This window comes from Sparus aurata, chromosome 1 (genome assembly GCF_900880675.1).
Source record: "Sparus aurata chromosome 1, fSpaAur1.1, whole genome shotgun sequence".
NCBI lineage: Eukaryota > Metazoa > Chordata > Actinopteri > Spariformes > Sparidae > Sparus > Sparus aurata.
The window spans coordinates 46,911-74,837 of record NC_044187.1 but is presented as its reverse complement, the minus strand read 5'-3'; the positions used below and the strand labels follow the sequence as shown (position 1 = coordinate 74,837).

The 27,927-nt window shown below is 40.9% G+C and overlaps 3 protein-coding genes and 1 long non-coding RNA gene across 4 annotated transcripts; 3 read left to right on the top strand and 1 right to left on the bottom strand.

Moving 5' to 3' along the window:
- Nucleotides 1–127: 127 nt before the first annotated feature.
- LOC115592056 (serine/arginine-rich splicing factor 7-like) lies at nucleotides 128–5,969 on the top strand (the record flags this gene model as incomplete). The annotated part of the gene is made up of 3 exons (XM_030434561.1): nucleotides 128–222; nucleotides 3,919–4,064; nucleotides 4,940–5,969. Coding segments are annotated over 3 exons (327 nt in total), but the record flags the coding sequence as incomplete, so codon positions are not given.
- Nucleotides 5,970–10,055: 4,086 nt separating this feature from the next.
- LOC115572434 (reticulon-3-B-like) lies at nucleotides 10,056–16,716 on the top strand. The gene is made up of 8 exons (XM_030402535.1): nucleotides 10,056–10,211; nucleotides 13,208–13,358; nucleotides 13,532–13,588; nucleotides 13,664–13,802; nucleotides 15,123–15,192; nucleotides 15,272–15,318; nucleotides 15,835–15,893; nucleotides 16,538–16,716. Exons 1-8 carry the CDS (start codon nucleotides 10,124–10,126, stop codon nucleotides 16,584–16,586), a joined length of 660 nt encoding a protein of 219 aa, XP_030258395.1. The 5' UTR covers nucleotides 10,056–10,123; the 3' UTR covers nucleotides 16,587–16,716.
- A 6,139-nt stretch (nucleotides 16,717–22,855) lies between these two features.
- Nucleotides 22,856–24,619, top strand: LOC115578914 (uncharacterized). The gene is made up of 2 exons (XR_003983558.1): nucleotides 22,856–22,906; nucleotides 23,280–24,619. It is a non-coding gene; the product is annotated as an uncharacterized LOC115578914 (long non-coding RNA).
- Nucleotides 24,620–26,146: 1,527 nt separating this feature from the next.
- On the bottom strand, nucleotides 26,147–27,668 carry LOC115578906 (acylphosphatase-2-like). The gene is made up of 4 exons (XM_030412254.1): nucleotides 27,500–27,668; nucleotides 27,198–27,214; nucleotides 26,850–26,959; nucleotides 26,147–26,567 (listed from the first exon to the last, which is right to left on the bottom strand). Exons 1-4 carry the CDS (start codon nucleotides 27,594–27,596, stop codon nucleotides 26,453–26,455), a joined length of 339 nt encoding a protein of 112 aa, XP_030268114.1. The 5' UTR covers nucleotides 27,597–27,668; the 3' UTR covers nucleotides 26,147–26,452.
- Between the last annotated feature and the right edge of the window lie 259 nt (nucleotides 27,669–27,927).

Here is a 27,927-nt window from a genome sequence, read left to right as displayed (position 1 = left end):
ATCACAATGGTTACTACAAATTGATCTGATCATATTGATTGTTTCATGTCTCTAATACTGTGTTGATTATTACAGATTGATCTGAGGGAGTCGTTTGCGGGTCAAACTCTCCACTGGATGACCTTCTGTCAGACGACCCTTTGATCCCAATGATAAGTGTTACGAGTGTGGAGAGAAAGGTTGCTATACCTACGACTGTTACCGTTGCAGCTGGAGGAGCAGGTAACCATAACAACCATGCCTGTGACATCACACTGTTAACTGACATCTGAGGGAACTTTAATATTATATTTAATAAGAGGAAGTTAAACTGAAACATGTTTATGGAGTTAGAATGATGCCAAAACCTCACACACACACAAAACGTGTTTTACTCACACACAACGATTCACAAACAAACTCAGTGTGGTCTGCAAATGCAAAACATCATTCACAAACTAATGCATTTTGTTTTGCAAATAAGAAATGTACCAATCAAACAAATACATCATGCTTCAGAAACAAATACAGCATGTTTTACACATACAAAGAAACATATTTCTTCAAGTACAAAAAAGTATCCTTCAAGTACAAATTAAAATATTTCAAGTACAAAAAACAATTTTACAAGTACGAAAAAACTGTCACGTGACTTTTGGCACTACTTTTCCGCCTTGCTGATCCACACACAAATGTCTTCAGATCCACACACAAATGCCACTTAACCTTGCAAATGTCCTGTAATTCGCACTCCACACCAACAGGTGGCGCTGTTGAGTCAATTTAAGGCCAGCAGGACGATTTCTTCCCCCCTAAATTTGTATTTTTTATTGTTCTATTTTATTCAAGGCCGCAACACGATTTACCATTAGACACATATACATAGACGCCTCATTGAGTGCTGGACCGTGCGTCAACGTCACCATCATATTGGAAGAGGCAGCTCTGCCCCGTGAACTGTCATGTATCATCACAGTAATAGCGTTACATACATTGGCAGCTGTAAACATTCGTAAAAACATTATAATAATCCATCCTGTGGTTTGGTGCCGACCTGTATACTGAACGTATAAGGAGACATTATGTGGCTAGCTTGATGGGGAAAAGTGGCAAACCCGCAATGCCGGCCGCTATTTCGCTGGTATGATGTAAACAGGAAGTCATTGTCGAACCCATCAAAATTTCTTAAATTATTTATTTCAGACCAAATATAATTTTTCAAGGAAACGCATTACTTTTAATCTGCGCCCCTCTAAACGCCCCGTGGATGTATTATTTTTGAAAAAATATAGCTTTTAATAAGCATATTACATATTCAACCTTTAAGTGGCATTTGTGTGTGGATCTGAAGACATTTGTGTGTGGATCAGCAAGGCGGAAAAGTAGTGCCAAAAGTCACGTGACAGTTTTTTCGTACTTGTAAAATTGTTTTTTGTACTTGAAATATTTTAATTTGTACTTGAAGGATACTTTTTTGTACTTGAAGAAATATGTTTCTTTGTATGTGTAAAACATGCTGTATTTGTTTCTGAAGCATGATGTATTTGTTTGATTGGTACATTTCTTATTTGCAAAACAAAATGCATTAGTTTGTGAATGATGTTTTGCATTTGCAGACCACACTGAGTTTGTTTGTGAATCGTTGTGCGTGAGTAAAACACGTTTTGTGTGTGTGTGAGGTTTTGGCATGATTCTAACTCCATACATGTTGAACTGATCAATATCAGTGTGATGGAACAGAACTGAACTGCAGATTTGGTGTAGAACTATTAATCACTTTAAATCCTCCATCAACTGATTTGATGAAGCTGATCAATCAGTGAGCTGATCTGAAGCTCATCAAACACTGGGGATGATTTCAAAGTTTATTAAAATGTAAATAAGTCTGCTGTGATCAGTTTAAAACAGACCTGAGGTCAGTTTGTTGGATGTTTTTTCTGAACCAATCAGCTATCTGACCTGAGTCCAACAGGAAGTCATCGCCACTGTTTCTTTATAAAACATGAGCACTAACCCTAACCTTAGCCTGCCACCTGATTGGATCAATATACTGCTCTCTTATTGGTTGATACTTGATGACGATATATGATCCAGGTCTACAGTTCAATGTGTTTATATGACCGTCACATTCCAGAATGTTTGTTAACGAGATCGTCATAGAAACTACGAATTACATCATCAAAGATGAAACCTGTACACAGATAACAGAACATGTATCATTTTAGTTTTTATACAGACTTGTGTAGTTTCGTGTAAAATCTGCACTGGAGACACACACACACAGGTCACTCCGTAGCTCCATAAAGTCAACGGCAGCTCTCACGCACTCGTCAGCTCCACATCACTAGCCGTTTTTAAACAGCGTCTCCACATTATCTCCGGAGCGGTGGTTCGCCAATTCTCCGCTGATGGTGATTTACACAGAGCGAAGCATCTCCGCCTTCACGTGTGTAATTCACACAGAAAGCCGGCACTGCGGCTCCTAAAGAGGCGTGACGGTACAAGTCATGTTGATGACGTTGGTGTTTCCCAGGTGTTCCCCTGTCAATCTAAACCCGCGGACAGTTTATAATCATATGGATGCTGTTATAATGTGTAGTGATTGAGATCCTGACCCACCAAACATCCTGGAAAGTGACGGAGTGAAGTTTTTCGCGCTAAATGACATAATTATACATAATCACCATCAGTAAACAGGACGCTGTCTGACTCTGTCACTCGCGGGGACGGAGGCTGTTTTCTGGGGGAAAGTTCCCTGATGTCTCGGTCAGGAGGGCTGGCGGTCGCGGTGATTTATTTTCATCAAACACTCGGTGAGTTAAACACTCTTGTGACAAGCGTGACAGACGCTGTTTTGTGAGCAGAAATGTGAGGAAGAGTCAGGAGGACAGACAGGAGGACGGACAGGAGGACAGACGCTTCTCCACATACAGCTGTGGGATGTGTTTTCCTCATATAAGTTGCCAAAGACAGTTACAGTTACTATGTTACTGTTGTTCGGTCCTGTAACGTTGCTTTGTGGGACATTTCTCTGTATTTAGTTGAGTGAAGGACCTGTGCAGTTATCAGACTGTCAGACCGACACGCCCTCGCTCCGCGCCTCCGGATTATCTGTTCACACTGGGACGGCTCACCAATAATGCGGCCCTGATACTACCGCCACATACTGCCGGTGGGACCCGCCGTCAGCGGAACGGAGAGGGTCAGCGGCGGCCACATAAGGCCGATGGCACTTGCTGTCGGCGGGAGGAGAGGATGCAAGCCGGGGACGGAGAGGGTCGGTTCGTGAGGGTCCCAGTGACCAGCATCAACAGACTCTGCAGAAATCCAGACATTACCTGGTGATAGTTGCTGAAACTATCAGGGGTAAAGTGGACACTGCAGAGAGGTGTTGGTGGTGATGTTTAACTCTCCATAGTAACGTTAGCTCCTCTTGACAAAATCGATCCACCGTTTCCTTACGTTGTCATCCATAGGAAACTTAAATAAGCTAACAGGGCCGTTACCCTGCACACTGTGGCATCCAGGAAAGATGCACGAGTGATGTGGAGGAGATATGACTGGTTAGCTGACTGGTTGGCTGGTTAGCTAGCTGCAAACTATTGTAAGCAATGCTATCCACGACTGGAGAGCGAGTGGGAGAACCGCTGAAGCTGACACGCTGAAGGTATTTATACCACTTCCGCAGCAGGGCGGGGTTTATGCAAATCATAGATTTGCATGATTTCTGACCCGCCCATTAAATCCTGAACACAAAAATGTTGAAAAAAAGTGTGTGAGCCTAGCTCCAAAATTAGATTCTAAATGGTCGAATGGCTTTTACATGTTTTAAGTAAACACATTTATGACCTGTTTAATGTGTTTAGAAGAAAATGGCTGATTTTGCTTTACACGGACTTTAAAGTTTTTTGTCGGTGACAGACGCTGTTTTTTGAGCAGAAATGTGAGGAAGAGTCGGGAGGACAGTCAGGAGGACAGACAGGAGGACAGTCAGGAGGACAGTCAGGAGGACAGACAGGAGGACAGACAGGAGGACGGACAGGAGGATGGACAGGAGGACAGACGCTTCTCCACGTACAGCTGTGGTATTTGTTTTCCTCATATAAGTTGCCAAAGACAGTTACAGTTACTACGTTACTTTTGTTATGTCCTGTAGCGTTGCTTTGTGGGACATTTCTCTGTATTTAGTTGAGTGAAGGACCTGTGCAGTTATCAGACTGTCAGACCGACACGCCCTCGCTCCGCGCCTCCGGATTATCCGCTCACACTGGGACGGCTCACCAATAATGCGGCCCTGATACTACCTCCAGAGGCGGATCAGCGCCGGAGCGAAATTTCCCCCCTCTCCGCATCTGAAACTTTCACACAGAGGAGGGTACGGAGAATTGGTGCAGGATCCCCGCATGCAAACGGCAGTGTGAAAGAGGCTACTGAGTTCACTACAGCTAAACTTAAGTAAATAAAAAGTTGGTGGTGGTGAACTCTGATTGCCACCGTCAGTCTGATGGCTCTGCTGAGGTGGAGCATCAACCATTTAGGTCTGAATGTGTGTTGAGAGGGGGTGGAGCCACTTGAGCACTTTTCCAGGTTGATTTGGGATTTAAAAGGAAACTTGGGTTGGGGGGGCCTGGCTTGTCTTGGACACAGGCAAGGGGGGCTTCAAGGAAAAAAGGTTGGGAACCACTGCTCTACGCAATGTTTTATAAATTAGACCGCAGGTCTGCAGCTCAGTCCGTTTCATTCTTGTGATTTCTGTGTTAATCTTGTTATTTTGTTGATTTTCACTTCTGACTTGAAATGTTGTGAGATACTTCTTAACAGCTGGTCAAAACCTTTCAGGTGTCATCGTTTGATTCAGATCCCTAAAAGAATCCATGAAAGGGTCTTGAGTAAAGTTTTCTTTCGAGGCTGAACTTCCAAAGAAGGCCAACCTGCAAACCTTCTTTTCTTGTTCTGGTAGGTTCCAGGTCCAGGTCTCACTCCAGGCCCCGTGTGAGGCATTACTCCCGCAGCAGGAGCCGAGGGAGGAGGCGAGTCACATCCTGATCAGATGTTCCTCAAGGCTCCGACTTACTGCAGCTCAAGCATCTGGAGGCGTCCGACAATCACAGTCGTGTTACGTAGCGCACTTCTCCTGAGCTGTAGAAGCATGCACGCTTCCTGTAGTCATAAATATTCCCACAAACGTTATTTAAAACCATTTTAAGTAAAGCTGCAAGTTCATCTTGTCGTCTCCCACTCATACATTTGACTGGCAAAACAAGGGCCTAACAACTTCCTCCATTAAGAGGAGGGGATCATGTGATCAGCATGAATATGTTTATTATTTTTCAATGTGATTTTGTTGACAATTAACTTGTTGTTTGGGGGGATAGACAGCAGTGGACAATGGGCTTTAAATGTTTTCTCTGCCAAATAATGTCTTTAAATGTATGTGTCTGTAAGTCAAAGCGCCAGGGGAGGCGCTGTTAGTTTAAAGGGGGCCATCTTGTACTTGTGAAATGGGTCTTGGTTTGGTTACAGAGAAGATGACAGCTATCAGGCTTTCAGACTGCAAATTGTGTTTTCTATATTTTTGCTTTTTGCCCGTTTCTATCTAGAAGATATCGAGTCACTGAGCTTTGAGCTGTTCTGACATATCTTTTTGCTCTCACCTTCATTTCAATGAAATGGAAGGTAAGTAAGTTATTGTTTGTTTCTGTTGTGAGCAGTTGGGAGTTGAACCCTGCAACATTGTAATACCATTTAAAAGCACTTTCCTTTCTACTGAACTCAGAGGAGATGCTATATTACCTAACAAACACATACACAACCATACACAGACATTTTAAAACATGAAGTAACGTGTATCGGGTTCATTTTATAAAGAAAGCACACAGAAAGACACCTGTGCTTCTGTTTTGGTAGTTTTGCGTGAGTTCAGATGAACAATTCGGGTTAGTAAGATCATGTTGTAGTGAAGTGTGATAATTAAACCTGTTTGATCAGAATATGTTAATATTACAATTACTGTGTGATCATCAGGTCCAGATCTCTCTCCCCTCGTGGTTCCCGCTCAGTGTCTCCCTGAAGATCCAGATCTGCCATGCCTAGGAGGTCCAGGTTACCCCCAGTTTCCACTGGATACGGGTCCGCTGCGTTGCGGCTCCGATCCGGTTTTGCTCCGCCGTCCGCCAATCCCCACCAGTTGTGGTTTGAGTCAGCCACGGTGCAGTACGGTAGACAGCTGGCATCACGAGGCAGAGGAGTTCCCGCGATAATCACAAAATCACTCGTGACCGCAGTTATAGGTCTGTGTTATTAAAAACAACAACACGAAGTGTTCCCGACTGAAGGATCAGCAGAAGATGTTGTGTTTGTCTCTTTTTTGAGATTTGTGTGCTGGTGTCAACACGGAGTGTTTTATTTTGAAAAGTAACTGGATGTTGTTTGTTATTTCGGCACCTGACTTCCTGTCTGCTCGGTGCTGAATTCAGCAGAATTGCTGCGTCGTGTTGCGGCATCCGCCAGAAATAGAAGTCCTGCATATCCGTGCCGGAGGGCTCCGGACTGCCGGAGGTGAATTTAGCACGGAGAAGACAGGAAGTCAAGCGCCAAAATAACAAACATCCAGTTACTTTTCAAAACAGCGGAGCAAAACCGGATCGGAGCCGGATTGGAGCCGCAACGCAGCGGACCCATATCCAGTGGAAATTGGGGGTTAGACTCTGATGATGATGTCATCACTGTCAGGACCAACAGTAAACTACAGCTGTCATCAGAATGAACAAGAACAGTACCAGAGAGGCCGACCAGGTTCTTCAGTCCATTTAATAAAATGTGATGGTCTGCTGTATCGAAGGCGGCGGTTAGATGCAGTAGTACCAAGACTGTGAGTTTATGGTTATCTAAGTTGCACCTGATGTTGTTTAAAATCTTTAGAAGGTCTGTCTCTGTACTGTGGTTCATCCTGAAACCAGACTGATACTTCTCTAAAATGTTTGCGATTAAAAATTCATTTACTTGATTAAAAACACGTTTTTCCAAAATTTTACTTAAAAACGGTAAGTTGGATATAGGCCGATAATTATTAAAGATGTTGGGATCTAAGTTGCTCTTCTTCAGAAGGGGCTTCACCACTGTCGTTTTAAAGGAGGCGAGGAAGACACCCGTCTGAAGAGAGCAATTCACCATGGATAACAGCTGATCCTCAAAGAATCCACAAAGTGTTTTAAAAAACGGTGTGGGAATTGGGTCTAATAGGCAGGTTGTGGGCTTCACTTGGTAGTCCCCCCAGGAATCTGCAGAAAAAAAGTTTAAATTCCACGGAGAGCAATTTTGATTCTGCAGAGAGCAATTCTTGATTCCGCGGCTTGAACATTAAAATTCCGCAAACATTAAAAAAAACATACTTTCTTTTAAAAAACATACTTTTTTAATATACTAATGAATTAAATATTCTCTTATGAAATTAATTGCAATACCAGAACACTGCAAAACATTGTGGAACCTACTATTACTGGTTTTAAAATAATCAACATCAACATTTTCTTTGTCCTCGTTGGGCAGATTTATTTGCAACATAAAAAGTGCAAAACTTTTCACCAAACTATGGGTGAAGGTTTAGGAACTAGCAGTGAAACCAGTTCCTCTGAAGTTCTGGTGTCACTGCAGGAGAGCTGGTGTCAGTGAACACAGAACCAGACTGAGCTGCTCGTCAGAACATTTCTCTACACATTGAGTCAGCCTTCCTGCGGTGGAGTGATTGACCACATGTGATTAACACGAGCTCGACAGCAGTTCAAACTGTGACTGTACAGTCAGAGCTGCGACACATTTACTTGACGATGATTCAGGTGTTCTTCACTCACCTGGTGGATGGAAACTTGAGTATGTCGCTTCACTGCACGTTGATAATGAAGTTATTTTCATTATCAACGTGTACTGCTACTGTGAGTCTAGAGCCCAGTCTATCTGACAGCGACATCTAGCGGCTGGGATGAAAACTACATGCAAAATGTGAAATTCTGCGGAGGGTCTTTGAATCCGCGGACGGCCGAGAAATCTGCGGTAAATTCCGAGATTGCGGATATTTGGCCCACGATATTGATAATATCACGATATCTGCAATATTCGATATATTGCAAGACATTTCATGAACAATATATCACGATATGTGACTGAAAAATAAAAAATAAAATTTAAATGTGATATGCCTTGATGTGTCCAGGTTGACCCAAAGCACTTTTATGTTCCCACTTCCCAGGTACTGGATGGGTGAACATAACTCTGCACATAATTGGTTGCTTACTGAAATGTTCCCAATATTTCATTTAATTGTTATGTTATTCTTATCTTGTTTAGTTTTTGTTAAACTAAAATGGGCCCAAGTTTACATAATACAAGTTGCTACTGACTTTTCAGTATCAGAAAGCACTGTCCTGGTTTACATAAGACTTGTTATTAATATTCATGCACTTTAATGTGTCCAGCTCAGGGTTCTCTCCCGTCTTCCAGACGGTGGAACAGCGGCGCTGCGCCGCTATACTGCTAGCTTAGCCACTATATTCATTTTCAATGTTAGCTGCTTTGTAGTGAGGGTTAGTGAGTTAGTGGGTGACGAGCGTCCGTTGGTCCCCCGGCTGACGGCGAGGAGCCGGGGGACGGACGGACAAACTCTCCCCCCCGCTGACGGCGATAACGACCGCACCAGTGTTCTCCCGTCATCTGTCTCGTAAAAGCCGAAGTGGGTCCACACTTTCAAGTGGAAACTTGTGGGTGGGTCTTTGATTTGTTTTTCGTTATTCGTATTTTCCGCCATTCTTCCATCTGTTCTTCTTCTGTTGTTAACTCGTCTTCTTCACCGGCCGCTGCTTACGCCTACTTTACCCTCATTTACGGGATTAGCGCCCCCACAAACAGGACAGGAGAGAGTAAGTACTGACGGTGACAACGGGGTAAATCCACAATGTGTGTTGTAATAAAATATCAATATTTGCCGTCAGTGTATCGATTATTTATTGCGACAGAGAGCACAACAATATATTGCAATATCGATTTTTTCCCCACCTCTACTGTGAATGTATTTGATTTTGAACACATTGACTTGTTGTATTTTATGAGCTTTTTGATGAACAGACTGCGTTCCCATCAAAACATCATCATTATTGATTGTTATGAAGACGCAATAAAGATTTATGCAAAGACATGTGATCTGACTGCTGCCTGGCTGAGAGGCCTCCTTCATCCACACAAGTATCATTCTGAGAATAACTGGTTTACTTTCAGATGAATTAAAGCGGCCACAACACAGTTCATCTGCGTAGGAGAACATGTCATCATTTACATTTCTGAAATGGACCCTCTTGAATGACCGGGAGCATTATGTCCAATCAGATATCAAACAGCGGTGAAGAGAAACCTGGTCTAGATATTAAACAAACATAACTGATGTATTTAACATGAGTGCAGATAACAGCCTGCTGCAGACTGACATCATATTTAGAGTCTCTTCATGTGTTTTTAATGTGAAGCGTTTGAGAAGCTGCAGCAGTCAGTTAAATAGAATCCAGTCAAAGTCACAAACTACTTTAGTCACATTTCAACACAGTGGTTAGATAGATTTGTACATGAACTCATCATCATTATTCATCGACAGCCTGTCAGTCAGGAAACTGATGTCATGAATTATTTATCAGAAGTAATGTATGTATGCTCAAGTACTGTAAATCTGTATTTAGTTAGTAGACTTGCAGTTTAAATGGGGTTATTGATGATCCTTTAATATTAAAACAACCCTTCACATCAGACTGGATTAATTTCCCTCTGTGTTGTGACAGTTTGAGACTCCACAGCTCGACCGGACTTCATTTCAACGCCGTTTAAACAAGTCCAGGATTCACTGCCATCGACATAACAAGAAAACCTTTTAAGAACTGAAACATTTAAATCTGTTTAACTTCTTTATGTCGACAGCAGATTAACATTAAAAGGTTACAACATCTGAGCTCTAACAGCTGACCAATGGATACACCCCCCTCTCTGTAAGCCCCGCCCTCTGATGACATCATAACTCCAGCAGCAGCAGCAGCAGCAGACTGGGCCGCAAACTTCAGCTGCACACAGAGAGAAGAAGAAGAAGAAGAAGAAGAAGAAGAAGAAGAAAATGGCCGACTCAACCAGCAGCAGTCATTCTTCATCATCATCATCATCCAACAACTCCTCTTCCTCACTCAGAGACCTCACACATTCAGGTAGGACTCACCTGTTCACAGGCTTCATTCAGTCTGTAGTGAGAAGATCAGGTGACAGTCAAAAGCTCTAGCACAGTTACTCAATGGACCTACAGGTGTTTATTTGTAGTCAGTCAGTCTCAACCTCATTCTCGAGGCATAGACACCTTATTTGACAGTGGATAGATCAGAAAGGGGAGAGATTGGGGGTGTGACATGCAGTACAGGTCCTCCGGCCGGATTCTAACCGGGGTCCACTGCATTCGTGGCATCGCTCTAATCACTCGACTACCTGCGTGCCGGTCTCAACCTCATCTGACAGTCTTGATTGAACAGAGGCTGAAGATGATTGATTAGTGTGATCAATGAACTCAGCAGCTGATTGGTTGGAGACTGAGAACGTCAAACAATTGGAGAGCTGTCAAGTCTTCGATGAATGTTTTAATGTCTTTGTCTTTATAAATGCTCTGTGTCCACGTGCTTCTGTCTGCACTCGTGTCTTTATATGCTGTGTGATAAACTGTTCTCGTATTGGTATTTTTTTTCACATTCCTTCCACCTGCCAGGGACAGCTGCCATGGTCTGGAGTGGTGGTTGTGTATTTTTATTTGTTTGTGTTTATGTGTTGTGTTCTTACTTGTTTTCTTGACTCTAGCTGAAAATGAGCCTCTGGATAAAATCTGGCACATTTACATGATTAACTCTGGTGCACACGTTAATTAATGTGCATTGTCCCCTATTTGAATAAATAAATAAATAAATAAACTCTATAAAGTGTTCTTAACATTTTAATCAGTTAGCCTATCACAGCCTCTCTGTTTAAAACTATCACCATGACAACGGAAACAGTCAAGGACTTCCTCTGGATCCAGGTAGGACTGACGTCTGTTTGATTTATAGAGGTTTTTACATTTTCGTATTTGTGTTCAGACACAAAGATCCATTGTCCTGCTGTGAGCTAACCTGCTCAGCTGACTGCTTCTTGTTCTTATTCAGGTCATTCTATGTGAAACAAGCTGCTTACTGCAGATTTTAATCTCACAACCAGCTCTGGACTTTTTAACCCTTCACATCCTAAAACAAATCACATGACTACGGCTCTGCTAACTACATTCAGAGCTTTTGTCAGTTTTTCATTTTCATTAATCAAGTATAAGAAATAAAATTAAATGTCACATCTAGAGAAACACAACAACATTAACTTAAACTGGAAAAGTTAGGTACCGTCTACCTACAAGGATGGTTGACGGACACTCTGTCCATCTTTCAACAGGAAAGAGAGACGTCATTCATACATTGTTATAATCCATCTGATGCTCTGGCAAGATGTAACCTACTCTGTTTCCTGTTAAGCACACAAACCTCTTCAGCCTCCAGCTGCTGTTTTTCTCTTGTTCCTCATCCTTCGGAGCCGCTCTTCACTGCCGGAGTGTCTCTAGGTTGAGCAAAGTACTCAAAGTGTGCTTGCAGGACATTCTGCCATCAGGCTGCCTTCAGCTGGTCAGCTCTGCTTAAAGAGCGTCGAGACACTGCAGCTGATCGCAGCTGAAGAGGTCGGCGTGTTTACTGGTCAGACTGAAGGCCACAATCTGCTGTTTGTTTATAAACACAGGAAAAACAGGAACATAAGTCAAAAACACTGGACACAGAGTGAACATACAATCAGGAACTAGCATCCTAGCTAGCTAATTCTTGTCTCATTTGTGCTGCGATTAAACAGTAACTCATCATGGCCCACTGATCACCCTCCCTCTGGTTATTCAGTCCTATTTCAGAAAGCAGATTTAGTGTAAACTCTCAGTTTGTTTATCCTGAGATGAGGAAATTATTTTCTGCACCAGAACGAGACAGAATGTAAATTCTGTCTGAGTTGCAGTTGCAGTAACAAATCGGAAGTCGTATATGTCTTTGGAAACATCGAAACCCTGTTAGATATAAGGTCATTAGCGCAAAACTATCTTTAATCTGCAAACTTTATAATCAATCTGTCATAGATAGATAGATAGATAGATAGATAGATAGATAGATAGATAGATAGATAGATAGATCCCAGAGGGGAAATTAGGTCATCATAGCAGCAGGTACAATCAAGTATATAGGATATAACGTATATAAATACCGTCAAAATATAAGGGCAGACATAGAAGTAATCAGAAACAATAAAGCACCATATACAATATACAAAAAACAAAGTACTATATACAATGAAATGCTAATGTAATTTTAAGATAAAATACTGACGTAAAGGTATCATGAAGTAAAGGTAAGTGGACTATAGGATGCAAGAGAATAAGGTTTAGTTTTTTTACATTAATCATAATTTAAAGCACAATAAGTGATTTGTGTGTTTTGTGTTTTGTTATGTGCGCATTGTAAAAGTATAGTCCCCACTTATGCACTCAATTATTCAGGGTGAATATAGGCGACTCAGACTTAAGTATGTATGAATTGCTGTAAGTGGCTTGGACAAAAGCTTCTGATAATTACCCTAAATGTAAATGTTGAAAGACAGACAGTGTATCTGTACTTTCTGTCCTTGTTGATATAAGGTACATGCCGTTTACGTTGTTGTGTTTTTTGTTCGTTGTAGTGTTCCAGTTAGGACGGCTGTAGCTCAGGAGGTAGAGCGGGTTGTCTATCAGAAGGTCTCTGGTTAAAATTTGGGCTCCCCCCACCTGCATGTTGAAGTCTCCTTGAGCAAGATACTAAACCCCAATTACTCCTGATACGCAGTTGCATGGCAGCTTGCCATCAGTGTATGAATGTGTGTGTGAATGTGACAAGTGTTGTACAGCACTTTGAGCATTCAGTCGACTTGAAAAGCACGATAGAAATGCAAGACCATTTGTGTTTTACTGTTTGTTGTAATGTTAAGTATTTGTTGTTGTGTTTTTAAACTCAAGATCACCACAGTTGCGTGTGTGATGAACATGTTTATTGAGGTAGATCATATGTGTTGGCGTGTGTCTCTCTGAAGACAGGAAGTGTGTGTAATAACTCTGATCCCGCCCCCGCAGCCTTGCAGCTCGTCCACTGGAAAGAGCCGAAGAAGACAGCGGTGGCATTCGGCCTGTCGTTGCTAATTCTCATCTCCGTGGCAACGCTGTCTGTCATCAGTGTGGTGTCCTACCTGCTGCTCACCTGTCTCTGTGTCACCATAACCTTCAGGTAATCAGAACATACTGTGAATGTATCAACAGCCCCACCAGGTACCACCAAGGTGTGTTCCAGGTCCCATAATGCAGCTCAGTCCACTGATAAGTGATGTCATGTTCCATCTCTGAGCTTCATAATCGATTAACTAATTTATAAATGAACTGTTGTCTCCTTCCCGTCTGTAGGGTTTATAAATCAGTGATCCAGGCCGTCCAGAAATCAGACGAAGGTCATCCATTCAGGTAACACACATAAAGAATCCCCTCACCTCCTCTGTCCTCCTCTCACCTGGTCTCACCTCCTCTGTCCTTCTCCAGGTCTCTGTTGGACAGGGACATCTCTGTGTCCTCTGAGTCTGTGCGTTTGCTGGCTGACCAGTCTCTGGTCCACCTTAACTGGTTCACCAGTCAGACCAGGAGGCTGCTGCTGGTTGAGGACCTGGTTGACTCTCTGAAGGTCAGTTTACACACTACTTGTTAGCACGGCGGCTAATGCTATCCTCTGTTTATGTACTTCAGGTAGACCAGGTGAGACCAGGTGTCCAGTTACATTTTTTAATGCTTCAGCTGTCTGTTCTCTAAATGTGTCAGCTGTTCACTAAATGTGTCAGCTGTTCACTAAATGTGTCAGCTGTTCTCTAAATGTTTACGCTTTCTGTTCTCTAAATGTTTCAGCTGTTCTCTAAATGTCTCAGCTGTTCACTAAATGTTTCTGCTTTCTGTTCTCTAAATGTTTCAACTGTTCTCTAAATGTCTCAGCTGTTCTCTAATTGTTTCAGCTGTTCTCTAAATGTTTCAGCTGTTCTTTAAATGTGTCAGCTGTTCTCTAAATGTGTCAGCTGTTCTCTATGTGTCAGCTGTTCTCTATGTTTCAGCTTTCTGTTCTCTAAATGTTTCAGCTGTTCTCTAAATGTTTCAACTGTTCTCTAAATGTCTCAGCTGTTCTCTAAATGTTTCAGCTGTTCTCTATGTTTCAGCTTTCTGTTCTCTAAATGTTTCAACTGTTCTCTAAATGTCTCAGCTGTTCTCTAAATGTCTCAGCTGTTCACTAAATGTTTCTGCTTTCTGTTCTCTAAATGTTTCAACTGTTCTCTAAATGTCTCAGCTGTTCTCTAATTGTTTCAGCTGTTCTCTAAATGTTTCAGCTGTTCTTTAAATGTGTCAGCTGTTCTCTAAATGTGTCAGCTGTTCTCTATGTGTCAGCTGTTCTCTATGTTTCAGCTTTCTGTTCTCTAAATGTTTCAGCTGTTCTCTGAATGTTTCAAATGTTCTCTAAATGTCTCAGCTGTTCTCTAAATGTTTCAGCTGTTCTCTATGTTTCAGCTTTCTGTTCTCTAAATGTTTCAACTGTTCTCTAAATGTCTCAGCTGTTCTCTAAATGTCTCAGCTGTTCACTAAATGTTTCTGCTTTCTGTTCTTTAAATGTCTCAGCTGTTCTCTAATTGTTTCAGCTGTTCTCTAAATGTTTCAGCTGTTCTTTAAATGTGTCAGCTGTTCTCTAAATGTGTCAGCTGTTCTCTATGTGTCAGCTGTTCTCTATGTTTCAGCTTTCTGTTCTCTAAATGTTTCAGCTGTTCTCTGAATGTTTCAAATGTTCTCTAAATGTCTCAGCTGTTCTCTAAATGTTTCAGCTGTTCTCTATGTTTCAGCTTTCTGTTCTCTAAATGTTTCAACTGTTCTCTAAATGTCTCAGCTGTTCTCTAAATGTGTCAGCTGTTCACTAAATGTTTCAGCTGTTCTCTAAATGGTTCAGCTGTCTGTTCTCTAAATGTTCTAGTTGTCTGCAGTCATGTGGATGATGACGTATGTTGGTTCCATCTTTAATGGAGTCACCATTCTAATTCTCGGTGAGGTTTCTTGTTCCTGATTTCAATATTTTTGGACTTGTGCTTCAAACAAACTGAAACCATTTTTCTTCCTGTCCAGCTGACATCATTTTCTTCACCACTCCACTGATCTACCTGAAGAAAAAGGTACGGCAGCAGAACTTGTCTTAAAACTACCCCATCTCTCAGTGTCACAGCCATAGTTTAGCTTTTGCATTATCTGGGTGATTTATTATTGAGTTTTAGTCCAAATGTTCAGGTGCTTCACCTACAATAACCTAGGACTTCTTCCCATGGCCAAGTTGTACATTCATTCTTTGTAGTTCTGCGTTGGATTGGGGATGAGAGAGCATATTTGAGTTAAAGAAGTGGTATGTTAGTTCTGCTGTGTCAATGATTCTAACTCACCAAAGGTTTCAGAACTGGTCCAGTCGACCTCCTCAGCTGCTGTTTGACCCTCTGTGACATCACAGTCAGGTCCACCAACAGTTAAAAACACCACAAGTCCTCTCTAAGATCATTACACAGTACCAAATCTAAGACCAGTACAGTGTTTCTTTTAATGCCTCATATTGAGAATATTTCTGTGACTAAATCATCTGAAAGCAGTAATTGACCTATGTGTGTGTGTGTGTTTGTGTGTGTGTGTATGTGTGTGTTCAGACTCAGATTGATCATTACATTGAGTTGATTCGGTCCAGAGTGGAGGAGAAACTACACAAGTGAGTACACATCAGAACAGAGAACCACACTCACTGAGAATGCGTTTCCCCATTATTAGCAGTAACACATTACTTAGATTACTCAGTAATCTCATTACGTCTTCGACAACAAGTCAGTAATTGCACTCACCGGACCTAGCAACACGTAGTTAAAGTTTGACTGATGAACCATCACTGATCTGTGGGAGAACATGGGACTCTGGTGCCTCACACCAGCTGCAGTTCTTGTGATAGTTCTTCTTCCAACAGCCACAAGGAGCAGAAATGACCTCATTCACAAACTTACAATAAACTTACAATAAACTTTTACAGTGCAGTAATCCTGGCCTTAATTTGAAGGCTGGTTTGAGTGCTGATATTTTCTCACTGTCTCTCATAATATTTCTCCCAGACAACATGTCTCCGTTGGTGCTAATCACTGCTATTGGCTGCTGGCTAGCTTCAGTGGGTATTTCACATTAAGTGGCTGACAAATCTTTTTGAAGTTTGTTGATCTAATCACAAGCACACATGAAGTAGCTACACCATGAGTAACGTTTTTCATTCCTATCACACCTTGACAGTTGACAAGGTGTGATACGGTGTGACAGGGTGCGATATGATGGTTTTGTCAGACATACTAAGCAGACTGTCTGTGTTTTCAGGCTGCAGGACAGGTTACCTGGAGCTGTGAAAAGAACCAAAGCAGAGTGACCACAGACCTACAGACACCCACACACACTGTGGCCCCTCCCTCTTCTCTGATTGGTGTGTTTGTTGGAGAATCACCTGCTGACTTTAAACAGAAACTGTCGTAATAAAAATCCTTATGAGATACAGTGAAGCTGTCTGGATCTTTTCAATAAGACTCTTTCTGCTATTGTTAAAAACAACAACAACATAAAAGCGTCCATGTGTCCACTGGTAGGGATCGGTGTCATAACCCGGCATTAAACCCCGGGGCTAAATTTAGAAAGACTGTAGTACTGTAATAAATGTGGGGTTTGTCCTTAAGCAGGAAAAAACTGCCAGTGTCAGAGCCTTTAAATAATCAAACAACGGTATAGTACAAAAAGGCAATCTTTATTAAATCATCACAAGTTAAGTATAAAAGCTAATTCATAGAGGTGAGGAGAGCTAAAACTGACTAGAGGAACCAGTCATAACAGGACAGCCAATACACGCTTCATTTAACTGAAGGACCAGGAACAACTAACCCCCTGCTCTACCTGTGTTTATCGCCGGCAGTCCTAAATGGCTGCAAACGACACCCTCCCTCCCAAGAGAGTGCTGAGCCACAGCAGTAAGATGCTCTCTCAATGCCCTGTCGGAACAGTCTTTTGTCTCCTTCCAATCCTCCTCCTGCCTGCAATCACACACACCTGTATTCAATTCCATCAATATGTGAGTAATGCTCATTACATCACTGATTGTGTCCCACAGCCCATTCACATCACTGTAACAATAAGCTCCTGTCTTAGTGGTTCTAACCCTCTGCAAAAATTAAAAGTTTGTCTATGATGGATTTTCATTATTCCCAATCGTGAACAGATTTGTGTGGGAGCCTGTCCTGTGCAGGGGGCGGGCTCTCACTGCCTGTCCATCACTTCACACATGCATTAAGGCCATTAAAAGAGGAAGGTAGAGGCAGAACGTTTTTATATATATATATATTTATATATATATTATATATATATTTGTCTCCCACTGTCTGCTACTGTTGCTTCCTCTGTGATTCCCCCTCGTTATTCTCACCTGCTGCTCCAACTCACCTGTGCCTTGTCTCGTTGTTAGTGTCTGTGCATATAGTCTTTGTCTTCCCTCTGTTGTTTGTCCGTTCATTGCTTCTGTCTGCTTCTGCGTCTGTTGGTGTGATGTCCCTTGTGTTCCAAGCTCCTTGATGCTCCCTTTGGTCTGATGTTCCTCCCGTTTCTCCTCATGTACCTCCAGTCTCCCATTTGTCTCCCCGTTTGTTATGTTTTTGGATTTTGATTCTTGGTGGCAGTTTGCTTTGTACTTGACTTTTGTTGGTACTTTGCTGTTTTGATATTTTTCCCCTTTTTACTAGCTTCTGAAGCTAGCACCCGTCATTTGTTTGTATTCAGCTTTTTGATTATTAAAGCTCGCCTTTTGTTCCCTTCAATCCTGTCTCCTGTCCTGTGAGTAACTGCATTTGGGTCCACCTCCTATTTCCTTAGTTTTCCCCTTTAACCCACCGTGACAGATATATGTGTGTGTATAACACTATAACACTACATACTAAAATAATAATCCTAGCGATTCCAATAGGTCTTCGCACTGGTCAGTGCTCGGGCCCTAAATACATACACGGAACAAACATTGGACAATTTTATCAATTACAATGCGAAATACTGCATATCATTCAAAGTGAAAAAATAAAAATAGAAATGGCTAATAAATTGAGTTGGTGGACGGGTTCCATTATGTGAAGAGCTATCTTTTGAGGTTTCCTCGCTCAGGGGTGAACGTTCCTCTGTATATTCAGGAGTTCCATTTCAAAAGTCCCAGTGAGAAGTCCATCCAGAGCAAACATAATACAATTTTGCGTCCAAGTAACATCTTAATTTCTTCCAATATCTGTTACCCTTCTCTGTATCATGTCTCCGGGAAAATGTTAATTTTTCCATATTGTGAATTTCTTTTACTATTTCTATCCAGTCCAGGATAGTCGGACACTCAGTGCTCAGCCATTTCCTGGTATCTTTTTTGCTACTTGCTAGTAATATTTGTAATAGATATCTGTCTTGTTTATGCATTCCGGCTGGTATGTTTCCTAGATTTATAACACTGAAACTAAACACAAGCTGTAAATTAATAGTTCATCTAATCCCTGTGATTACATCTACCCAGTATGAACTGACGTTCGGACACTCCCAGAATATGTGGAAGCAGACAGCAGACATTTTACCACACCCTCTCAGACACTGTCCTTGCTCTGGGTTGTTGGTCTGTAAGCTTTTAATGTTTGGAGTTATTGAATTCCCTCCATAGGTCTGAACTAGAGGTGGTGGACTGTGTCCTGCAAATATTAAGCCAATCATGTTCAGATAACTGTACGTTAACTTCTTTCTCCTGTCTTGCTTTAATATAGGTTGTGGAAAGACCCCTGTTCAGTTGTAGAGCAGAATAAATCCTGGAAATCAGCTTTCTTTTAGAGTTATCTTTACATGCATTAGTAAATATCCTGAGCAGGGTCGTTCCCTCCTCTCCATAGGTTTGAATGTTTTTTCATAATGTCTCAGTTGAAGATATCTGAAAAAATACTTTCTCTCAAGACCACAGGTTTCTGAGAGTTGTAGAAAGGCGTAACCCTAACCCAGTGTAAGAGGACATTTTGCAGTATGAGGTGATACCCAGAGCCAACCAGTGTTTGAATCTGCTGTCCAGGTCAGCTGGTGTGAAGTCCATCATATGCTATCCAGTGCAGTATTCAAACATTTCTCTCAAAATTTGAGTCTCTAAGCTTTTTGTGCCAGATGTTCCAATTAGTCATTTTAATTTTTTTGGGAGAATTTTGTCTCCCAGTAAAGACGAGAGAGGGCAACCATTTTTTTTAACTTTATACCAAATGTACTTACTATCAGTAAAACACTCACAGTTGGAGTCTTAAATCAGAGGTGAAACAGCTGGTCTTCAGGTGAAAGGTGTTTATTTCACAAAACAGGACACAGACACATGAGTTACCCCAGGGTAGACTAAAACACTCTCTCTGAACATCCAGCTTATATACTTTTGGTCCAGGTAGCTTTCCACACCCTGGACCCTCCTTCTTTCATTATGATCAATACAATCTTGCCACTGCTATTTTTGGAACTTCAAACATACCCGTGTCTTGGACCATTCTTGGTTGTATTTTTAAAAAGCCTACAGATGCCACACCCAGGTCCCTCCCTTCCTCAGGCCCTGGGTGACCTGTGGCAACACATTTTACTTATTTATTTCAACATTGTCATCATAAAAGTTCACAATAAATATTGGTTTTCCCCTGACATCCACAACAGACCCAAAATTAATGGTAGAGCTTAGCAGTAACCACAGGGGATATTTCAGCAGCTAGTAAAGCGAAACTCTCGCCAAAAAGCAACCGAGGCTTTATTTGGGATTGAATATGAGTTAAACCTTTGTGTGAAAGCATAATTACGACGAAAGAGGCACTTTTAAGATTTACCGTAGTTTTGGTTTTGGGCACGTTAATTTTGAACAGGAGTGCATGGGGCAGGACATGCACTCCCAGGCACGCTTGAGGAGCGGTTCACCATGACTCTCCTGCCTGTCAGGTCGCACTCGGGGATCGACACTTTTTGCCTGGCATGACGGCGACGCGCAGGAGATGCAGCAGCTAACGTGAGTAGTTCAAAAACCTTCTTTTTCATAAACTCTGTGTACACAAACAATGTTCTCAATGCTCGTGTTCATGAGTAGAGACCTCATAGTGATGCTACGAGCAAAGTTTCATGTTGTGTCGAGCCTTCTTAGTGTTCTAAAAATAGCGATTTTGATGCTAGCATGTCCTGCCCCATGCACTCCTGTTCAAAATTAACGTGCCCAAAACCGAAACTACGGTAAATCTTAAAAGTGCCTCTTTCGTCGTAATTATGCTTTCACACGAAGGCTTGACTCATATTCAATCCCAAATAAAGCCTCGGTTGCTTTTTGGCGAGAGTTTCGCTTTAATAGCTGTAATGATTGTCAAAGGCATGTGGATAAATGATAGTGTCTCAGTTTCTGCCACTACATTTATTAAATTCTGTTCCGAATCCTTCCACTTTGTGTCACATTCTGGATAACACCAACAAACCAGAAAACACAGCTGTGCAGCCTTGTAGTAATCTTCCACACAAGGCAAAGCCATTCCACCTTTATCTTTAGGCAACTGTAACGTCTGAAATCTAATCTGTGGTTTCTGTTTACCCCAAATAAACAATATAAAATCTTTTGGTATTTGTACTCCTAGATATTTAATTGTATTAACTGTGTTCTTAAATTGACATGTCCTGTAGATGTTCTCGTACGGTTCATGATTAAAGATCAAGGTTTGGGTTTTGTGTAAATTTAATTTGTAACCATCATATTGGCCAAATTCTTTAAGAAGTAAGAGTAATTTAGGCAGGCTAATTTTGGGTTTAGTAAGGGTCATGAGAATATCATTCACATATAAACAGATTTTATGTTCTGTGTTTCCAATCAGAATGCCAGATATTTTTTCATCCTCTCTTTCTGCCTGTACCAACGGCTCAATTAACGAGGCAAAAAGTGTAGGACTACGGGGGCGTCCCTGATGACAACCCCTTTTTCAGGGACACTGTCTTAGATTAAGATCCGTTTATTTAAATTCTGGCTGTGTGTGAGCAATAGAGGGAGTTGAAAACTCGTATGACTTGATCATTAAATCCAAAATGTTTCAGAGCCAAATATAGATAATCCCAACGGACTCAATCAAAAGCCATTTCGGCGTCATGACTAATAACTTCAGATTCCATTTTATTATTTCCCACATAATCAATGAGTTGGAGAGCCCACCACACATTATCCTGGGTTTGTCTGTTTTTCATAAAACCCGTCTGCTCGAGATCTATCAGTGAATATTGATGCATGTAATCTCTGATCCATGTTTAGCGCTGATATAGGTCTTCAAGCACTACATTCACCCATAATGTCTTTATTTCAGCTGACGTCATTCTGCCGTGACCATGTTTATGTTTAAACACATTAGAAAAAAACAATAATGAGTTTCATTTTTTAGAACATATGACTTTTCCATGAATACAGAAAAAAGTCTGCAGCAATGATGTGAGTTTGAATGTCACAGATGTAATTTTGAAATGGCTGATGTTATTGAATTTGTCGTCTGAGCCTGAGTGTGCATTAATGAGCTGAGCAAACATGAAAAAGTAACTAATCACTTTTAAATGCAGCAGTTCATGAAGTCATTGAATTACTTTTGAGACCAGTAACTTCTAACTGTAACTAATTATTAGTTCCCAGTAAGTTGCACAACACTGAATATAATATAATCATATGTTTAGAGCTGCAATGATTTATCAATCAGTAAATCAAAAGAAAATGAATTCACCATTTCGAGAAAAATACTTTGTCTTATGTCTCACTACTGAATCCCTGCTGGTTGAATACAATCAGCAACATAATCAATAATATATCAATACATTAATAACACCTTATACACAGAATTATTCATCAGTAAATGGCTTTGATGTAGAGGTCCAAGCATAGGTGGGGTCAGGTGAAGGACAAGTAGAGGCTGTCTACACATTTTTTTATTGTATGTTTTGTTGCTGGTCTATGCTGGTTTTTCCAGCAGGGCTGGCAGCTCCACCTTCAGGATGACATGTCTCCACCTGCAACAGCTTCATCAGAGAAACATCTCAAAGTATGAAAAGGGTCCAGTGTGTCTGTCCGTTGTCAGTGCTGATGCCTTTTCTTTTACTTCTGCCTACAGGCACAAATAAAATAACCTGAATGTCAGGGACCGTGCTAGCAGGCATGAGAAGGCAGTGTAATTTTCAAAAAATGTGTTTTATTAACAAACAAATGAAAATAATTAACAAAATATTGAATAAAGTTCTGGGCCTCTAAAATAGGTCAACTAAACAGAACTTAAACTAAACTAAACAGAACTTAACCTAAACCAAATACACCCTCGCTCAGGACAGACTAAAAGCAACCAACTGAAACATACGGGTTCACATATATACTGGCTGATCAGGCCATTTAAGACACACTGGGGGATAGACAAAGACACCACTTAAGCAAGACTACAAAGAAACACAAATCACCACTAATTAGTCTACCTGATCTTTAGGGGAAGAAAAATAATAATCATTATTCACTGAAATACAATACAACAATCAAAGCATGAAGCAGAGCCCTCCCCCCTGATGCCAGAGGCCAATGGTACAGTCCATTTAGCAGCCAGCACTATTTAAGGCCAGGTGATGCAGATTGGCCTCCTTTTGCTGGCCAGCCAGGAACTCCACTGCAACTCCCAGGAACTGGTAACTCAAAGAATATCACATTAACTTTCCATGCCATTAATGAAATTATTAAAACAAATGGCAAAATTGACTTAGAAAAGTTACCTAAATGTGTGCACTACAGAAGGAAACCATTCTGTCAAAACTACTAATAAAAAGTGCCATATGAAACTTAAAACCTGTGTCCAGTTATTTCTTTCTTTATGAGTATTATGTAAAGAAACCTAACAAAAGTAAATAAACTAGATGAGTTACCACCCTTTGTGTGTTATTCAGTGTGGGGTTGCTTCTGCAGCCATCACACTGAACCTGATTCTAAAATACTTTTTATTTCAGCTGACTGTCAGAATCTCTCTGAACTGATCGGAGCTGATTCAGATCACGTGTTTTGCAGGTGATGAGGCCGACTTCTGGTTAATCAGCTTGCGTCATTCTTCTCACAGCCAATCAGTGTGTGATGACGCCTCTTTATGAAAGCTGAAGATGGGTGATGAATGTCACACTGACTCACCGAGATTGAATGCCGCAGTCTGACAGAAACTCTTGTGTTTGGACCATCTTCACATTTCTCTGCCGTCCTTTCTCTGTTCTCATTGAAGGAACGTTGCAGCGTTCTGCAACTGAGTTCAATGACTACTAAAAACTATGTTGCCTGCATCAGAGCTGTACTCGCTGCTGTTTGGAAGGACACCAAACTTTGCTGGTCTAGAACAAAGAGCCAGTGTAGTGAGTTTTGGCTAGTCCATGGAAGAACAAAGATTTTCACTATAGATGCCAAATTGTCTAAGAACCAGTCAAGTCAGGAGCAACACTTCTAAACAGTGGCTGTCATCCACCAGAATTGTTTCGAACAATGCTGCAAACTGGAGACGTATACAGGGACTGGATGTAGTGAGGTACGGTGGCTCTCATGCCTGTTGCTGCCCTCAGGTTATTAATCTTCACTAAATACCCTCCCTCTTTTAGACATCTTATCTTTTAATTTAAATTGATTAAGGAAACTTTAGCTGGAGGTAAAGAGAGGGAAAATATTTCAGCTTCATTGATATTTGCAAGGTTTGATATTTTTGTGGGGTTGGAACAAGTGTCTTCTCTGAACACTGCCACAGTCAGTTGATCTGGGCAACTGTAAATGTTTCTGTCCAGAGTTTCCTCAGAGGTCACTGTGCTATTCTGTGTGCAGAGATGTTTTTATTTTGAATTATTGATGTTTAAAGTGACCTGAATAAGTTGGAGCACTTCAGAGCTTTAAGCTCCCTCTAAATGGAACAACAGCACGCTAACACTGATGCTATCATGGACTCTAATGCTATGAGTCTGGTGTGTTCAGGTTCAGCACGTGGTTTTTCTGACTGAATTATTCATCTGACTGAAAGCACTGTTTGTTCTACATGAATGGAACAAAAATCAAACCTTTCTGCTGACTACAAAATTTCAACCAAACTAAACCTGGAACATCAACCGATGTCTCTAGCCTGCAGGTTATGGTAGCTAACCCTAACCTGTAGCAACCCTACTCTAACCTGCAGTTTAGCAACCCTACCCTGCTGTTGACAGTTTGAGATGATGTGCTCTTAGATGTATTACTTGATCTCACCACCAGAGGCCAGTGCTGAAAGATCAGACATGTTAATTATTTTACATGCAATCAAATAAGGTAAAATCAGTTAATAATAAATGTAGACCAACAGTGTAATGACTTAATATGAATACTAATACAATTATACCTCCTTCTGTTCTTGTGTATTTTGTACAGTATATGGTATTAATGTAAATGCATCTGGCTAAAATATAAACCAACAGTTCAGAGTTGGTAACTAAGCTGAATTTAGTTAATTTCCATTTTGGGTCGAGCCCTGTGTGTCCAGAGTGCTCTGATGAGTGTTGGTGAGGAACTGAAAGATAAAGTGGTCCTTTATGTTCTACAACTGAATAAAACCTTGAAAAGCCTCTTGGATTAAAAAGCGTTGTCACAGACCTGAGAAAAGATTTGTGGTTCTCACAGGAAAGCCGGGATATAAACTCACGATGAGCTTGTGGACCATGATACATTGCTGCAGATGAAACCAGCCAACAGGATATTAGAGAGTGAAATGAGCTTGATCTTAAACATCGACAGCAGTAAAATGATACATAAATGTGGTGGGAATAATCTACACACTTCTGTAAGAAAAACACTGACAAGAACAGATTACTGCAGTACTTGCAGAGTACTGAGTACTTTTACTTTGAGTACTTCAAGTAGAATTTGCTGCTTATACTTACATACTCTGACTTTGGTCAGGTTTTGATGCAGGACTTTTATTGCATTATGTATTATGTATGTACTTGATTATTGTCACAGTGTAATATTAGTATTTTTTGAAGTGAAGGATCTCAATACGTTTGTTTCTTTCATGGCTTTAAAATGTACGATAAGTGGAGTTAATATTAAACATGACAGCTGGCCTAACGCTGTAGCGGGCCCGGCTGACCCTCGGACCTTTAATATTCATAAAACTGTTCATATTCGACACAGTTGATTTCTTGCTTCATAAAATCTTGAAAGTTAATTTTGTGATGAAATAGAATACAAAAACTGTTAAAACTTCTAGTTTTTGGCCTCTTCCTTAAATGCCCAGATGAATTCTGGGATATTTGCTCTGGTAAGTTCATACAAGTAACCAACTGATGCACCCTGGGAAAATGGGCATGTCAAGAACACCTTCAGGAATTTTAACACTTCTTGGTGAGATAAGAACATTTTTGTATTGAGACATCGAGCCACAAAAGATGAGGAATCACAAGAACAGGCGAGACGGATGCAGACTGACCCTGACCCGTGACCCCTGACCTGTGACCCCTGACCCTGATCCGTGACCCCTGACCCGTGACCCTGATCCGTGACCCCTGACCCGTGACCCCTGACCCTGATCCGTGACCCCTGACCCGTGACCCTGATCCGTGACCCCTGACCCGTGACCCCTGACCCTGATCCGTGACCCCTGACCCGTGACCCTGATCCGTGACCCCTGACCCGTGACCCCTGAGAGGCTGTTGAGGCTGCACACCATTGGAAGTCTCACCAGGAACATCCGAGAGTCTGATAGTCTGTTCGTGTAGACGTTTTGGAACCATGACTTCATGATAATAGGTAATTAAATAGCAATAATAATATTAACTAACTGAAGGTAATAGACAGATGAACAGGCAGGTATTGATCAGGATGGATTGACTTATTAAACTGCTGTGAGGGAAAAGTTGGACTTCTGTGAAAGACTAACTGTTTAAAGCTATTTAATTCAAAATGATCAATAAACTCCAAACACATGATGCAACTTACAATTGGAACTGATGACGAAAAGCAATAGTTTCATTTTGTAGAAAAAAAAGGGTCAGTAATTTCCTCAATCAGCTGATCCTTGAAGTTTTTATCAAACATTATTAAAACATTTTTGAATAACTGAACATTGTTCTAACCCAACATGTTCTGTTGACTCACTAAATGAATAATCAACTTTTTCAGTTTCACTTTGAGTAACAGCAAATTGTTACTGTTTTTTGCAGGTGTGACATCACTGATGATGTTCAGTAGCGGGTGGAGAAGCCGTGGATCTCCAGTTTAGAAATGTCTCTCTCGTTGGAGAAGACGGCTCGGTCAATTCGAGAGCTCGGACTGCCTACACTCTTTAGCCAGAGTTTCCTGAAAAACATGAGAAGAAGAATGTAAAATAATTCTATTTCTGTAGAATGAATAAAAAAACAGTATGCGGGAGAAGATTCTGTCATCAACAGCCGAATAACATTCTCATAATTTGACACTTGATCAATTCACAGATCAATTCTTTTGTATTGAGCCTCGGAGTTCACTCCACACAACAGATGAGTTCACTTTTTAGGCCCCATTCTCCTTCATCTTGAGACCGGAACCTTTAAATCCAAACCCAAAGACCTCGGTCCTTGGAAAGTTGAAACTTGGACTCACATGTCATTGACTTTGTCTGGAGGTCCCTGGATCTGACCGATCACAGTTCCCTGTCTGGTGTTCTTCACCCACCCGCTGAGTCCCAGACTACTGCCGTGATCCTCTGTGTACTGACATCATCATCATCACATCATCATCACATCATCACATTCTGACATAATCACATCATCATCAAGTCATCACATCATTACATCATTACATTGCAAACATGTTTCAGTTTCTGTCATTTAACCTCTTGTATCATTCATTGATTACCATTGATCACTGACTGTATTTATTGTAACATGGATCATTTTATATCATTTAATCATTATGAGTATGAATATTGAAATTTAACATGAAGCTCACCATTCTGAAGCAAACTCCTGAAAACAGACAAACACCTTATTAGCCTCATAATGAACATAATAATATATAGTTGATATAATATATGTATATAAAGTACAATAGGGAGATATCTATAACACATTTAAATTTAATATGGATTTTTTTTTCATCCTCAAATAGCTGGGTTTAGGATTTTATCATTGATATAATAATGAATATTTTAGACGGCACAGAATCTTTAACACAGAAAATAACCACGTGTGTAACTTTATACCTTAATACATGCAAACATACATACATGTGACACGTGACAAATGACTTACCCTGCACATTCCCAAAAATCTCAAAATCCACTGAAGTCAGTTTGTTTTCGGACATGACGATGTTAAAGAGACAAAATAAAAGAGCAGACAGAAACATGTCAGTCCACTTTAATTTTAACTCTGCAGCATTTATTTTTATCTCTGATATCTGACACGACTGTCAGAATGACAGCAACTTCCTATTATGTCTTTCAAAATAAAAGTACCACAGCTTCACTGAAAATATATTGAAAAGTGATTCTAATGAGTTTGATTTGAAGGTAGTCATCAGTAACAATAAAAAGGACATAAAATTATCTGTAATAAAATCTGTTTCAAAAATCTATCACACAACATGAAGTGGTTTCTCTGATCCAGCAGTTTACAGCACGAGGGATTATTGGACCGTCTGCAGTTCACCTGGAACCAACAGAGGGACTTCAGTGTTT

What these genes read in the sequence shown, in the direction of transcription:
- LOC115572434 (XM_030402535.1), top strand. Translation starts at nt 10,124, where the DNA reads ATGGCCGACTCAACCAGCAGCAGTCATTCTTCATCATCATCATCATCC. An exon ending in AGTCACCATTCTAATTCTCG is followed by an intron (nt 15,193 to 15,271) that starts GTGAGGTTTCTT and finishes CTTCCTGTCCAG; the next exon opens with CTGACATCATTTTCTTCACC. An exon ending in GTGGAGGAGAAACTACACAA is followed by an intron (nt 15,894 to 16,537) that starts GTGAGTACACAT and finishes CTGTGTTTTCAG; the next exon opens with GCTGCAGGACAGGTTACCTG.
- LOC115578906 (XM_030412254.1), bottom strand. Translation starts at nt 27,596, where the DNA reads ATGTTTCTGTCTGCTCTTTTATTTTGTCTCTTTAACATCGTCATGTCC. An exon ending in CCAGACAAAGTCAATGACAT is followed by an intron (nt 26,568 to 26,849) that starts GTGAGTCCAAGT and finishes CATGTTTTTCAG; the next exon opens with GAAACTCTGGCTAAAGAGTG.